This window comes from Danio rerio, chromosome 20, assembly GCF_049306965.1.
Source record: "Danio rerio strain Tuebingen ecotype United States chromosome 20, GRCz12tu, whole genome shotgun sequence".
Taxonomy (NCBI): domain Eukaryota; kingdom Metazoa; phylum Chordata; class Actinopteri; order Cypriniformes; family Danionidae; genus Danio; species Danio rerio.
The window spans coordinates 51,265,001-51,279,766 of record NC_133195.1 but is presented as its reverse complement, the minus strand read 5'-3'; the positions used below and the strand labels follow the sequence as shown (position 1 = coordinate 51,279,766).

General features: G+C 37.7%; 1 protein-coding gene across 13 annotated transcripts in view; it reads right to left on the bottom strand.

Moving 5' to 3' along the window:
- Window positions 1–3,177: 3,177 nt before the first annotated feature.
- The window catches only part of prdm1c (PR domain containing 1c, with ZNF domain), a 25,619-nt gene continuing 14,030 nt past the window's right edge, over window positions 3,178–14,766 (bottom strand). For all 13 annotated transcript variants that reach the window (XM_017352572.4, XM_073933706.1, XM_073933702.1 and 10 more), the window contains 4 exons: window positions 9,124–9,385; window positions 6,089–6,825; window positions 5,814–5,942; window positions 3,178–3,974 (listed from right to left, as the gene is read on the bottom strand). In XM_017352572.4, coding sequence (XP_017208061.1) covers window positions 3,480–3,974; window positions 5,814–5,942; window positions 6,089–6,825; window positions 9,124–9,385 — 1,623 coding nt within the window. In that variant the 3' untranslated portion in view covers window positions 3,178–3,479. The remainder of the gene's footprint in view (window positions 3,975–5,813; window positions 5,943–6,088; window positions 6,826–9,123; window positions 9,386–14,766) is intronic.

The following is a 14,766-nucleotide window of genomic DNA, read 5'->3' as shown; positions in this document are numbered from 1 at the left end:
TACAAATACAAGCGCAGCCGTTTAAAGCTCATTTGTGGTGAATGATGTCAGAATTTACCGCTATTTTGGAATGGATGTGTGAATGCTCTTTTCTGGAAAATTTCCGTAACGTCCTCGCCTGTGTGAACAGCACTTTTTTGAAAATACCGGTAAAGTCGTTCCGGAAATTTTCCAGATATTTACCGGTATCACTGTATTAAAGGGGCTACTGTCTGTTGCTTAGCAGTGCATATGTTACAGCTAATTTCTTTATACAGTATGTTAGTTTGTTTCATTCTACTGTCTGTATATTTAAACATGTAACTTAATAAACAACTTTGCCTGCTTTAAGACGTAGAGATTCTTTCTCTTTATCAATGATGTTAACAACTTTAATGGAGTCAGATTAATTACAATGGAGTCAGATAAATAATGAATTTAAACACGCCATCCTTCAACTGCTTTCTGTTTCCGATTATTGGTTCAGAATCGCAGTGTCTGCTTCAAGCCTTACAAGGCGTAAAAGCGTCATTTTTAAAACATTGCCTCATGCTCATTTTTTTTGTTTTGACAAGCCGCGTCAAAACCTTCTCCACCAATCAGATTGGCACTTTTGTTCAGGTGCACGGAGCTGCTGAAGTTACAGTAAACAGCACTTTGAGGCGCTCAAACGTAAAATTGTCAATGCGAGCACACATTGAAGATGCCCGTGGAGCTGCTTATTGCACTGGTGAACAATAATCATTTCGTCTGCACTAGAGCTGGAGCTGCAGCTTGAACCATCCATAACAACAAGCGTGTCAACTTCGTCTACTCTTCTGTGTAACAAGCGGGTGTCAGAAGCTTAAAGGGTCACGAAACACCAAAACACATTTTTTGAGCTGTTGACAGTCGTATATGTGTCCCACACTGCTAAAAACACTATTAAGACACCTATATTTCACTAAAAAGTGTAAATTGGTTGTTTTTGCGTTATTTCAAGCAAATTCGTACTTCCGGTTTGAAACTAATTTTTGAAGCTGCGTCACGGTCATGACATAATAGCATGTATTCCAGCGTGCAGACTGGGCGTCTGTGCCAGAGTGAGTCTTATTTCGTCTTACAGTGTGTTGCATTAATGCATGAGTAAGGCTTGGTTCAAACCAATCAGCGCGCTCTATTGTGCAACTTCATTAATATTCAATACTGTCAGAGTGTAGACGGCAGAGACGCCACGTTGTGTTTTCAAAACAAGCGTGAAGTGTTGCTTTTATAGTTTGCTGCAGTTAAGTTTTGTTTTCATTTTCTCTCTGTGAGAGCTCAGACTCACGTGTGGATTAACAGTGTACGCGACGCTCGACAACAATAACTTACGTGTCTAAGGAGGATTATTGTTTACCTGCGAGCTGTTCTCATCTGCAAACGCTGAGATCCAGATTCGCTTGTAGTCTCCTATAAATAAAGACGTGGCTCTAGTTGCTGGTGATTGTCCTGTCTCTACAGATTTGGTAAGTGAGCGACCAGCGCTCTTTGTTTATTCAGTTCGTATTTTATTCGTATCAAACAAACTATTGCACCGAGTGCAATATTAAGCACTAACAGTTACAACCAAACTATAACCTCGTGTTGGATTTTGTGACCGGAATAACACACGCGGCTTTCTGACGCTACCTGCCGTGTGTATCTAAGGCCCCGTTTACACTAGTGCGTTTTAGTTTTAAACAGCGTTTTAGAATGAAAACGATCCGCGTCCACACTAGCGTTTCACCCAGCGTTTCTGAACTGCTCTCCGTCCAAACCAAAACGCTGAAAACGCACATCACGTGACCACACTCACACTCTCGGGCAAGCACTGCAGCCCATATACCCAGATGAGAGCTCTGCTAGTCGGACTTCTCATTAAGCATCTCCCGCTGGATCTAATCTCACTATATTTATTAAACGGGATATTTCATTTATCTTGTTGTCTTTATCTAACGACATATTCCCTGACTTTGGGCATTGGAATCTATTACTTGTTCTCAGGTAACGTGTTTTGGCTGAGCGCAAAACCACATAGCCTATTCTGTACATTGACTGATCGCTTGCCTTTATTTCCTATAATGTATAAACTTATTGTATGTTATACTTTTATAATGGCCATTATCGATTATTAAAACTGATATTCAGCAAAAGAGAGGGTGTATTTTGTATTTTCACTGAAATTGAAAGGAGGCCGTTGTTATCGGCTCCGTTTTGTTATAAATATCCACACAGTGAAGATGACGCTCATATATGCAGTACGACGCCTAAACATGTCTGCTGTCTAAGTTGCTAATATTAAAATGAAAATAGGCAGTTCCTTAAATCATGTTTACATTTTATTGTTGAGAAAGTGAAACAACGAAGCCAGGGTGATGTGAATGAAGTTATAAAGTACACTGTTCACTTTGAAGATTTACCCGTGTCCTCGGTATAGTCTGCTTTTCCATATCAAACTGAGAAGAAGAGACTGCAGCCTTGATCAAACTTGCGAATTCTGAACTTACACGGAGAGAATGCAGGACTGAACTGTGCGTGTTAGGCTACTTAATATTCAGGAAAAGCCCCAATCAGAGAGGCGAACGTCTGCAGCCCCGCCTCCGTTTTCAGATGTCTCCGTTTTCCATCATCCACACTGAGACGGAGCAGCAGCGTTTCAGAATGAAAACGGCCTCTCCAGCGTTTTCGAAACGCTCCGTTTTCGGCGCTCGAGAACTCCGGCGTAGTGTGGACGGTTGGCGTAACCATAGCAAAACTTATGCGTTTTCAAACTAAAACTCATTAGTGTAAACGGGGCCTAAGTTTCCGGGACATGCTGAGTTTTTTTTTTTCTCTCATTCGCCGTGCGGTATCAAACATTGCTAAAAAATACACGCTTAGAGCAGCGCCTCGAATCAAATATCACGTTTGTCGGGAGGGACATAAATGAATTCCCTGAATGAAAGAGCCAAACTGCAGTTAAAGTCCACCATTTAATAATTTGGCAAAAATTCGACTACTGATGTCCATGTAAACACAGTCACATTGTCCGCTGTGGGTGTGTGTTTTGACGCTGAAATTCAGCACGCCCAAATAGACACTCCCATACCAAGCCTCTTTTCTGCCTCCGACACTCCCCCCTAAACAGAGCTGGACACGCCCACTTTTCTGACTTTTTCCAAAGTAGAGGTGTGAAAACACACTGCTGAAACGAGGGGGTTTCATGGCCCTTTAAAGTTGTGTAGTGCCGTCTAATGTCAAGGAGTGATTTTGCATACTCTTCTGTTCGACACGAGTGAAAATCGCTTCGGTTTGAATCTGGAAAAACGTCTTGAAAAACGCTGACGATAAATACAACAAAAAGCGTCCCGGTGTGTACGAGCCTTTACTAAAATAGCGGCAATTTTATGCTTTTGGAGAGTCAAAAACGTACATACAGCACGTTTAAATGTTTGCTCATTTAATACCAAACTAGCCAAAAACAACAAACTTCTTATATCAACAAACAAATATCCCTCAATCTACTCACTAGCTTCTTGTTTACCAGAAACATTAGGAATCAGAGAGCAGGACGATCCACTTTTGATTGTGTTGATGTGTGCTGCCCCCTGCTGGAGGACAGATGCACCTGCGAGAGTCTGTGCCCAGATCACATGACACATCCTCTTTATAGCCTCCATCTCCATGCTAACCTCAAGCCTCTCCGCCTCTTCGCTGACATCAAACCGCTCGATTTCCTTATTAGCCAAGCCCAGCAGGGAGGCTGGGCTTGTAGTGCTGGAGGAGGGGCAGAACTGCTGGAGGTGGATCTGCAGGCTGCAGATGTGTGTGTACCTGCGAGGGCAGTGCGGGCATTGGTGTGACTGTGGGGTGGCATGAATCCTCCTGTGGAGCCGCAGGTGGACGTGCTGGGTGAAGCTGGCAGAGCATTGCTTGCAGACATACGGCCGCTCACCTGAGTGGAGCCGCAGGTGTTTTTTCAGGTTACTGCAGCTGCTGAAACGTCTGGCACACACCTGTGCAGGAAACACACCAATCAGGTTTCACCAATCAGGTGAAAGACTTTTTAAAAACTTTATGAATTAAATTAAAGCATTAATTGGTTAAATAGTGAACAAAACAGGTTATCTCAACTGGTGATTAATTATGATTTGGTACAAAAGCAGCATCCAAGAAAGACCTAGTCCTTTAGGAGCAAAGATGGGCAGAGGATCACCAGTTTGCCAACACATACAAGAGAAAATGATTGAAATGTTTAAAAACAAAGTTCCTCAAAGAAAAATAGAAAGACATTTGGATATTTCACCTTCAACAGTGCATAACATCATTCAAAGATTAAAGGATTCTGGAAGAATTTCAGTGCATAAAGGACAATGGCACAAGCCTAAGCTGAACTACCGTGATCTGCGATCCCTCAGGCAGCACTGCATCAAGAATCCTCATTCATCATATTACTGATATCACCACAGGAGCTCAGGACTATGTTGGCAAACCATACCACAAGACATAGTTACATCCACAAATGCCAGTTAAAACTGTACTGTGCTAAAAGGAAGCCCTATGTTAACAGTGTCCAGAAGCACTGTCGATTTCTCTGGGTTCGACCAGCAATGTACGTATCTGAGTGAGCAATGTACGTATCTGAGGAGGCGTGTGCACGCACGACGTATCTAAAGAGTGGTGGGCGTGAGTTGCGCGTGACGTACCTGAAGAGCTAGGAGGGATGCGGTGAAGAGAGGGGTGTGCAATGTATTTACGGGAGACGCGCGATTTCCGGGAGATTATCATTCATTTGCGGGCATTCCGGGAGTGTCTATGCATTTGCGCGATACTCCCACAACTTCCGGGAGACTTGGGATGTCTGGATTGTGGTCCTTCGTTTGAAGGGGTGTATACCCCTTGCCCTTAGCCTTTAGCCTTCAAGCTAAAGAGAATTAGGGTAAGAGGAAGGGCTAAGGGGTATAATTGGGATTGGGCCTTGGTGTCTTTAGTCCCTGAACTTCTTTTAAGTGTTGTGTAAAGGAATGGAAACATTACAAAGTGGTAAATGCTTTACTGTTCCAACTTTTTTTTAAATGTGTTGCAAGAACTATAATTGGAATATGTGTTTATGTGGTTATGTTTATGTGGAATAGTGGTGTTTATAAAAAACAACAACAATAAAAATCATGAGGAACCCTTTAAATAATGTTTGTTGTATTGTCTGCGGTGAAAAGTAAGGGTAAAAAAAAGTAGAGACAAAGTAAATTTAGAAATCTTTATTTTTTTATTTTATTTTGCATACTGTCCCAACTTTTTCAGATTTGGGGGTGTATAAAAAAAACCTGGTCTCACGAAATTTTGAAGACAAATGTTTGCCAATATGCAAATTTGTATAGTATAGTATAGAATTGTATAGTATAGTATTTTTCATGGCATAGTTGACCAACATTGAATACAGTTTTCACAAATCAAACCTAAAACTTTATAAGTCCACGATGAATTAATTATAATAATGAAGAATGGTTTTAAAGGCATAATATGTCAAATGTTTTCATTAAAATATCCAAAAACCACTACAACTGTTATATATTTTGCTGAATTATGTGTTTCAAGTTATGTATCATTTCAAATGTTTCGAAGAATGTTTAAATCCAGAGAAATATGCATTTTAACAAGTGAGACGGAGCATGTCCCATAGTATGTAATGAACTCCCATGATTCTACACTCTGCCTTTTTGATGTGAATACACACCCTCTAGTGGCGAAAATTATATACTGAGCATTTAAGTCAATTATTTATAGCTTTTGGTCATCTCTTGTGTTTTGTACATAGTGAGATATTGTACTTTGAGAGATCTTCTGTGTGTTCTTACATGGCATTCATGTGGTTTTTCTCCTGTGTGAACCTGGATGTGCTTCTGAAGGTGAGCCAGCTGGGAAAAGCTCCTCCTGCAGATGTTGCATCTGTAGGGTTTCTCACCGCTGTGGACCCTCAGGTGGACCTGGAGATCAGATAGTAAAAATTTAGGTTTTATTAGTCAATGTTATCTTATTTTTCTGCTTATCTGTTGTGGGGTTTGTAAATGTCTATACTTGGAAAATGGAAAAATAATTATTTAAACCAAAAGAGTGATTCGTAATAAAGTACCTTCAGGTTGGAGAGCTGACTAAAGTTCTTCCCACACACGTTACATGTGTACTGGATCTTTCCATTCTGTCTCTGTAAGGGATATGGTAAAGACCTGTAACCTTGCACAGTCTGCTTTATGGCATCATGAGACTCTGTGGTGGAGGAGGAGGAGCCATCTGCCGAAGCCCTGCCCATGTTCAATGAGGCCACGCCCGTGTGTAATGACTTGGCTGTGATGTCATCAGCACGGTATAATGAAGAATGAGTTGCATTACTCAAGGCTGGTGGCTGGCTATGAGCCAACTTTATTGAGTCCTCAGGTTTATTCTTAGTCTTTATAGAGTCTGTCGCTTCATTTCTGAAGTTGCTTTTTTTAATTGACACTAATGAAAAGTGATTCCTATTGGATGTTGGACTCAAAGAAGATGGATACATGTGGACTAGTTGAAGGGGAATGTTATGAGGCATGTATTGAATAATAGGCAGTGTATACCTTGGCAGAGAGGATTGTGGGAAAGCAGAGGTATAAACATGTCTTTGTATGTTGTCGAAGATGCTGTAAGTTGCTGAAGATGAAGCCAGTTTTGGATTCTGCAGATCTCTGGTCACTTTTCTCTCATGTTTAGACTGTGCATTGGTGCTGAATGGTTTGTTTAGAGGAGTTTCGGTGTGATGGTCAGTCCGGGGGTCCAGATCCAGGATCTCAGTCACAGTGTAACCTCTTTTTCTCTTTCTAACTTTACCTTGAGGATCAGCTGAAAGTGCAAAAAGTGATTTAGAAAATATTTGAGAGGAAGGTAAAAATAATAAAAACATTTTCAATTTAAGCAATGAATTTGGTAATCGTTTGAAATATGAGAACCACTTTGACAAAAACAGACATGGCTGTGTACAGTAAATAGTGTTAAAGAGTCAATGATGTTAAACAGTGTTTTTACACCTTTACCAAAGTCTTTTGTTTTATTTTTAAATTATTTTAATAATTTTTAAATATTACAAATTTACATACAGATGCATACTCCATCACATTATATCAGATTCTGATATTTTTGAGTTCTGTAGTATAGTATAGTATAGTATATTACAGTACAGTATAAAAAAGTAGACTATAGAATGGTATAGTATAGTATAGTACAGTATAGTATAAAAATTATAGTATAGAATGGTTTAGTATAGTTTAGTATAGTATAGTATGGTATAGTATAGGAAAGTATTGTATGATATAGTATGGTATGGTATAGTATGGTATAGGAAAGTATTGTTTGATATAGTATGGTATGGTATAGTATATTATAGGAAAGTATTGTATGATATATTATGGTATGGTATAGTATGGTATAGTATAGGAAAGTATTGTATGATATAGTATAGTATGGTATAGTATAGGAAAGTATTGTATGATATAGTATGGTATGGTATAGTATAGTATAAATTAGTATAGTAAAGTATTGTATGGTATAGTATAGGATATGATAGGGTAGGACAGGAAAGTATTGTATGGTATAGTATAGTATAGTACAGTACAGTATGGTAAAGTATAGTATGGTACAGTATAATATAGTATGGTATAGTAAAGTTAAGCATAGTATAGTATAAAATAGTATAGTATAGTAAAGTATGGTATAGTATAGTATAGTATAGTATAAATCCCAACATTAAATTACAATCACTTACTCTCCTAAATGTCATTTAATTCCATCTTAAATGTCAAATTTTTTCTTATATTTAGGTTTATTCTGATTTTTAAATGGTGCAGATTAAAGAAGACAGGCAAATCATCCTACAGGCTCATGCATAGACTACGAATTTTTATTTGATGCAAAAGCAAATAGATTCATTTCTACAGTGCTCCACTGAAGCAACGAGCCACCCTTGTGCACAGTAAGCCATTGAAAAAAATGGGTTTCATAGCACAGCTCTTTACGCGTCTGGTGTGAAAGCCACTTCACTTCACGCAGGGCCCGGCTTACACGATGTGATTTTTAATACACCTAAATGATTGTAACATGTCACAAACTTCCATGTCACACTGTAAGATCTCAGCTGTCATAATGTCAGAATGAAGATCAATAAAGTCACGCAAAACATGGAAGAAAACTCATCAGTTTGATGCCATCCATGCGTGACACTTTTTACTGCCACATTCTGAAATGATTCCTTACAGCAAGTACAATGAGCAAATATCACAGAGTCTAGCTTAGGATTTCCCAAATTGTCTCAGACGAGCAAATAGTGGCTGAAATTGCACATTGTGAGCAGGACTTTAGGCTGGAGGGAGAGTGAAACCAGCGCGCTGAACACTGTAGAGGAGCATGGCCTTTTTTTCCAGTATTTGTTTTGTTTTGCCCATTTTTCTCTTCTGGCCAAAAACCGAAAATGCCAAACTTCAGTGCATGTCTGTGATCTCAATCAGAAAAGAAGTTTGCAAACCAAACCAAGCAAACCAGTGTTTGCTGAGGTTGTGGATAAATGATACTGCAGTTTCTTGCACACAAGTTTCTTATGATCAGGAGTCGTGGCGGGTAATAATTTTGTGTTGCCTACATATGCATTTTTGACTCTTAAAGATCAGGTAGCCAATATTTTCAGTGTAAAATCCATAATTTGATTTAATATAATTTATTCAAAGTGCTCAAATACATGTGGAGCTTATATGTTTAGTACATTTGCTGATTTCGCCCTACCCCTTTGCTTTTGATGGTTTGCTCTGCCTTTATTGGACTGTATTAAGTTATATTAAAAGATTTGAAAGTGAAAGCTTTTGTGTTAAAAAAAAAGTAAAAGTTTGTTGATATACTGCATGAGCATTCGGTTCATTATTAGCCCGGCTAAAAAATTCTAATACTACATTCAGTTTATAATTGTCTTTAATGCTCTACTGAAGAAACACAAAGTCAAATTTTCAGTCAAACTGACTGAGAGCAAACTTTACAATCCTTTTACTGTTCTTTAAAAATACTGATTATGAATAAATAAATGTATTTACTTTTACTATACTCCACGTGCAGGTAAATGACTTATAATAGCATGAAAGTCAATCTGCTGTCACTCACTGTGTGTGGGAGGTGGCTGTTTCAGACCGGAAGTCCTAAGACTGCTGCTCATTGGCTGCCTGTACTCTAGGCTCCGCCCCACCATTAGCTCCTCCCCAGGCATTATAACCTTCATGGCGCTGAAGTAAATCTGCATTCCTACTTGAAACGGGGCAAGATTCTGCTGCCAAGGAGATTGAGCGGAGTTTATGAAGCACATCCAGTTGCTGGAGCTCTCTTCCTCACAGGACAACAAATGATCCAAACGCCCAGCTGAATAAACCTGAGAGACAGAATTAAATATATCCACATTTTAACAGAAGACCTCATCTTAAAGTATTAATTAACCTCTTTTTTACCTTTTTTGTTATTGGCAGCAGTAAAAAATAACAGTTTTGGAGTCATTTTATACATTTTAAATTATATGTATATTTCGAAATATTAAAAAAAGGCCAACAATACACTGACATAATTTCATGATGAATAGAAAGCATCAGCAACAGCATTCAAAATACACTCATCGGCCACTTTATTACGTACACCTGCACAACTGTTCGTTAATGAAAATTTCTAATCAGCCAATCACATGGCAGCAACTCGATGCATTTAGGCATGTAGACATGGTCAAGACGATCTGCTGCAGTTCAAACCGAGCATCAGAATGAGGAAGAAAGGGGATTTAAGTGACTTTGATCATGGCATTGGTGCTTGCTGATCTGAATATTTCAGAAACTGCTGATCTACTGGGATTTTTACGCACAACCATCTCTAGGGTTTACAGAGAATGGTCCAAAAAAGAGAGAATATCCAGTGAGTGACAGTACCAAATGCCTTTGATGCCAGAGGTCAGAGAAGAATGGCCAGACTGGTTCCAGCTGATAAAAAAGGCAACAGTAACTCAAATAACCACTTGTTACAACTGAGGTCTGCAGAAGAGCATCTCTGAACGCACAACACGTCCAACCTTGAGGCAGATGGGCTACAGCAGCAGAAGACCACACTGGTGACACTCCTGTCAGCTAACAACAGGAAACTGAGGCTACAATTTGCACAGGCTCACCAACATTGGACAATAGAAGATTGGAAAAACCGGCTCAGATTTGGCATAAAGCTGGCATTTATTTGGCACTGGCATACAGCATGTGGGCCAAACATGGCCCGGGTTTGACAGAGGTGGCACTGTCTTTAAGGCCGCGCACAAGATTTGGGCCAAATGTCAAATGTTGTGTTTGACCCAGATGTTAAAAATGTATATGTGGGCCAATAAGTTTGGCCTGTCTTGACCCACATTTATATTACTTTTGAATAAAGAAAAAGATTCTACTAATTAGGTCGCATTGCCTATAGTGTGTCTAAAGCCCAATGCTTCATGGGTTTATCAATTTAATTGCAGTTGTGACACACCAACATTTCTGGCCCAGTTCTGGGTTATTAACTTGGCTGCGACTTGGCCTAGATATGGTCCATGTTTGGCCCTTGTCTGAAAGCCAGACTTGGTCCAGTCATGTACCGTAATTCACTGCGCCATGTGGGTCAAGCAAAAGCTGATTGTGTGGACCAGAGCAGGGCCAGAAAAGGTTGCTATATGGGCTGCCATGCCCTCGTTTAAAGTCACTTAAATCATGTTTCTTCCCCATTCTGATGCTCGGTTTGGTAGAAAATATTTTTCAAAGAAAATAATTAGACAAAATATAATTAAGCATTTTAAATATATATTTTTAAACATATTTTATTGACCTCATTCTAAAATGTGAAAGTGCGCCTGTTTTCGCGATTGTCTTAGAACTTCAGATTCAGTCGCCTATGGGAGAAATGACAAGGAATAATAAACGACAGACAACTACTTACTCTACAAACAAATGTTTGCATGACTATACAGACCAAGTAGAATACTAAAACAAGGAAATATCAGTTTGCAACATCAAACAGCGTAACGAGCAGTTTTTAATGTCTAAAAATAAATGGACGTGAATGAGACCGGAAGTCTCAAGCCAAAAACATTTAAATGGCTGCGCCCGCTCGTCGGCAAAGAATAAGGTGAATAAAATATACAAGAAAATTAAGAGAATCTTTATTTGCTCTGCAAGACTTCTAAATAAAAAATACTATTAGGGAGCATAAATAAAAAATATTATTATTGAATAATAATAATTAATAAAAAACTGTCACTGTCTTATAACTGCTAATGTAACAGGGAAAAAAATCACTAAAAGTTATTGAGAGGAAAATAATATACATGAGATACTGTAAATATTTAATATTTTTAAAAAATCTACCAAACACCAAAAACTCTTAAATATTCAGCCTAAATAATACATTTTTTATTGTAAACTATATTTTACAATTCTTTTTTTAATATTTTTAAAAATATATATTTAAAACACTAACATACATGCCAATGTGTTTTTGTGGAAACTAATTAGGCAAAATATAATTGTAAACGTTTTAAATATCTATAGTGAATGAGTGCATGGATGGGTGTTTCCCAGAGATGGGTAGCAGCTGGAAGGCCATCTGCTGCGTATGGCATATTTTTAAAAACATATTTTATAAAACATACAAAAAACAATTAAGCAAATCTTTATTTGCTCTGCAAAACTTCTAAATAAAAAATACTATTAAAGGGATAAATTAAAACACACAAACAAATAAATAATAATATTATTGAATATTAATTAATTCATAAAAAACTGCCACTGTCTCATCTCTGCCATTGTAAAAGACAAAAACAAATCACAAAAAAATCTTTAGAGGAACATAATTTACATGAGATATGTTACTCTAAGAGACTTTAGAGCGCATTATTCAATATACAGTTGAAGCCCCCCTGAACTTTTAGCCTCCTGTTTATTTTTTTCCCCCAATTTCTGTTTAATGGAAAGAAGATTTTTTCAACACATTTCTAAACATAATAGTTTTAATAACTCATCTCTAATAACTGATTTATTTTATCTTTGCCATGATGACAGTAAATAATATTTGACTAGATATTTTTCAAGACACTTCTATACAGCTTAAAGTGACATTTAAAGGCTGAACTAGGTTAATTAGGTTAACTAGGCAGGTTAGGGTAATTAGGCAAGTTATTGGATAACGATGGTTTGTTCTGTTGTAGACTATTGAAAATTAATATAGCTTAAAAGAGCAAATAATTTTGTCCTTAAATGGTGTTTAAAATTAATTCGGACTTCAACTGTGTTGTTATAACTTTAAAAAAATAATGAATACTTTATACTAGATATTGAAAAAGTTTGACAGATGTTTTTTTTTTTTTCCTCTACGATAAACACTGCGATATAAATACAATTTCACCAGACAACTTAAATAGTTCCATTCATTTAGATTGACAGGGGAGTGATATAGAAATATATTTTACGTAATTAATTATATGCATGTAATAAACAAACTACAGTCATAAATAACACAGTGGAGCAAATATTAAAGTGAAAAAAGGGCTCTATGGTTTTCTGGGAAGAGTCGAACAGTTTTCAGGTACAGAAGGTGAATAATAAAATATTAAATTAAACTTCCTCATGGGCAACACAAGGGCGCAGTGGGTAGCACAATCGCCTCACAGCAAGAAGGTCACTAGTTCAAGCCCCGGCTGGGTCAGTTTGCATTTCTGTGTGGAGTTTGCATGTTCTCCCAATGTTTGCGAGGGTTTCTTCCCCGTGCTCCGGTTTCCCTTATAAATCCAAAGACATGTGGTACAGGTGAATTGGGTAAGCTACAGTAAGTTGTCTGTCGTGTATGTGTATGAATGAGTGTGTATGGATGTTTCCTCATCCACTGCGTAAAACATATGCTGGATAAGTTGGCGGTTCATTCCGCTGTGGCAACCCCAGATTAATAAAAAATGAATGAATGAAACTTCATCATATAAATAATTCAATGAAATTAATCTTTCTTAAAGCACTATAAAAATGCTTTAAACTCTCTTGAAATGCTCACACACTCCCAGGCCTTTAAACACGCTATTATGGTCACATTCTGCAGTGTCTCCTTAAATCTCATGTGTTTTGAACTGTGGTTTCAACACTGTATATCTTGCGATGTGACTATTGCGATATCGATGCTGAAACGATATGTTGTGCAGCCCCACACATTCCACTGCAAGGTTAAAAATGTATTTATTGACCCTTAAAAACATTCTGAAATAGATTTTGGTTTATTGAAGTTGAAATAAAAATATTTTATTGAGACAAATTTAGCGTATATTTAAAATACATTTCAACCACAATTAGTGTTTTCCTCTCTTTGATTGCAGTGCTCTGTGATCTTCCTTTTAGTGTGAGTCACAGTGTGAAAGTGAGAGCGTGTGGTTGAGTTGCTGATTCGGTTTTCTAGCCGCTGGATGAACGGCTCGTCTGTTTGACCTCACGACACCTGTTTCTCTCTTTCTGTTGTCACTTTAGTTCATCCTGTCTAATACTGAGCTTCAGAAACTAAACTTGCACATTTATGAACTTGCCTTATGTGCATTGCAGTCATACAGAGATATTTCATTTGGAGTAATATTTAACTCTCTAGATTCTGTTGTCAGGAGTGTTATTATGTTTATTAAGGTCTATTTTAGTATACAAAACATAGACTGTTTAAATGTTTAGTGTTTTAAAGTCTGTACTGCTCACAGAGATATATTTAATAAAAATACATGAACATACGTGTCATTTTAATATAACAGATTTAAAAAATAAATTAAAAAGATTTCATTTACTCCTGTGATGGAAAAAGCTGAATTTTAAGCAGTCATTGCTAATTTGTTATAGTCTGCAGCTCAAAACGCATTTAATTGTTTAACATATTTTATTATTTATAGATTTTTTTTTTTGCATTGTCAAATTTTCATGTAAAATTTAACAGATTTTCATTATATATATATTTTCATTTTAAATTGTATCTTTTGCGGTCAGTTGGCATTTCTGTGTGGAGTTTGCATGCTCTCACTGTGTTCGTGTGGGTTTCCTCCAGGTGCTCCGGTTTCTCCCACAGTCCAAACAAATGCGCTATAGGTGAATTGGGTAAGCATAATTGTCCGTAGAGTATGTGTGAGAATGAGAGTGTATGGGTCTTTCCCAGTGATGGTTTGCAGCTGGTTTAAAAATAGAAATGTAATATTAATATGAATTAATAAAAAAATGTAATGCAAATTTAAATTGATTATTTAATGTGGTTTAATGTTTTTGTTATGATATTTGTAAATGTAAGTTACATATACACTCACCGGCCACTTTATTAGGTACACCTTACTATTAGTGGGTGTGACCCCCTTTTGCCTTAATCCTTCGTGGCATAGATTCAACAAGGTACTGGAAATATTCCTCAGAGATTTTGCTCCATATTGACATGATAGCATCACGCAGTTGCTGCAGATTTGTCGGCTGCACATGCATGATGCAAATCTCCCGTTCCACCACATCCCAAAGGTGCTCTATTGGATTGAGACCTGGTTACTGTGGAGGCCATTTGAGTACAGTGAACTCATTATCATGTTCAAGAAACCAGTCTGAGATGATTTGCGCTTTATAACATGGCTTGCTATCCTGCTGGAAGCAGCCATCCACACCATTACACCACCACCACCATCAGCCTGAACTGTTGATTCAAGGCAGGATGGATCCATGCTTTCATGTTGCTCACACCAAATTCTGAACTTAAGATTTG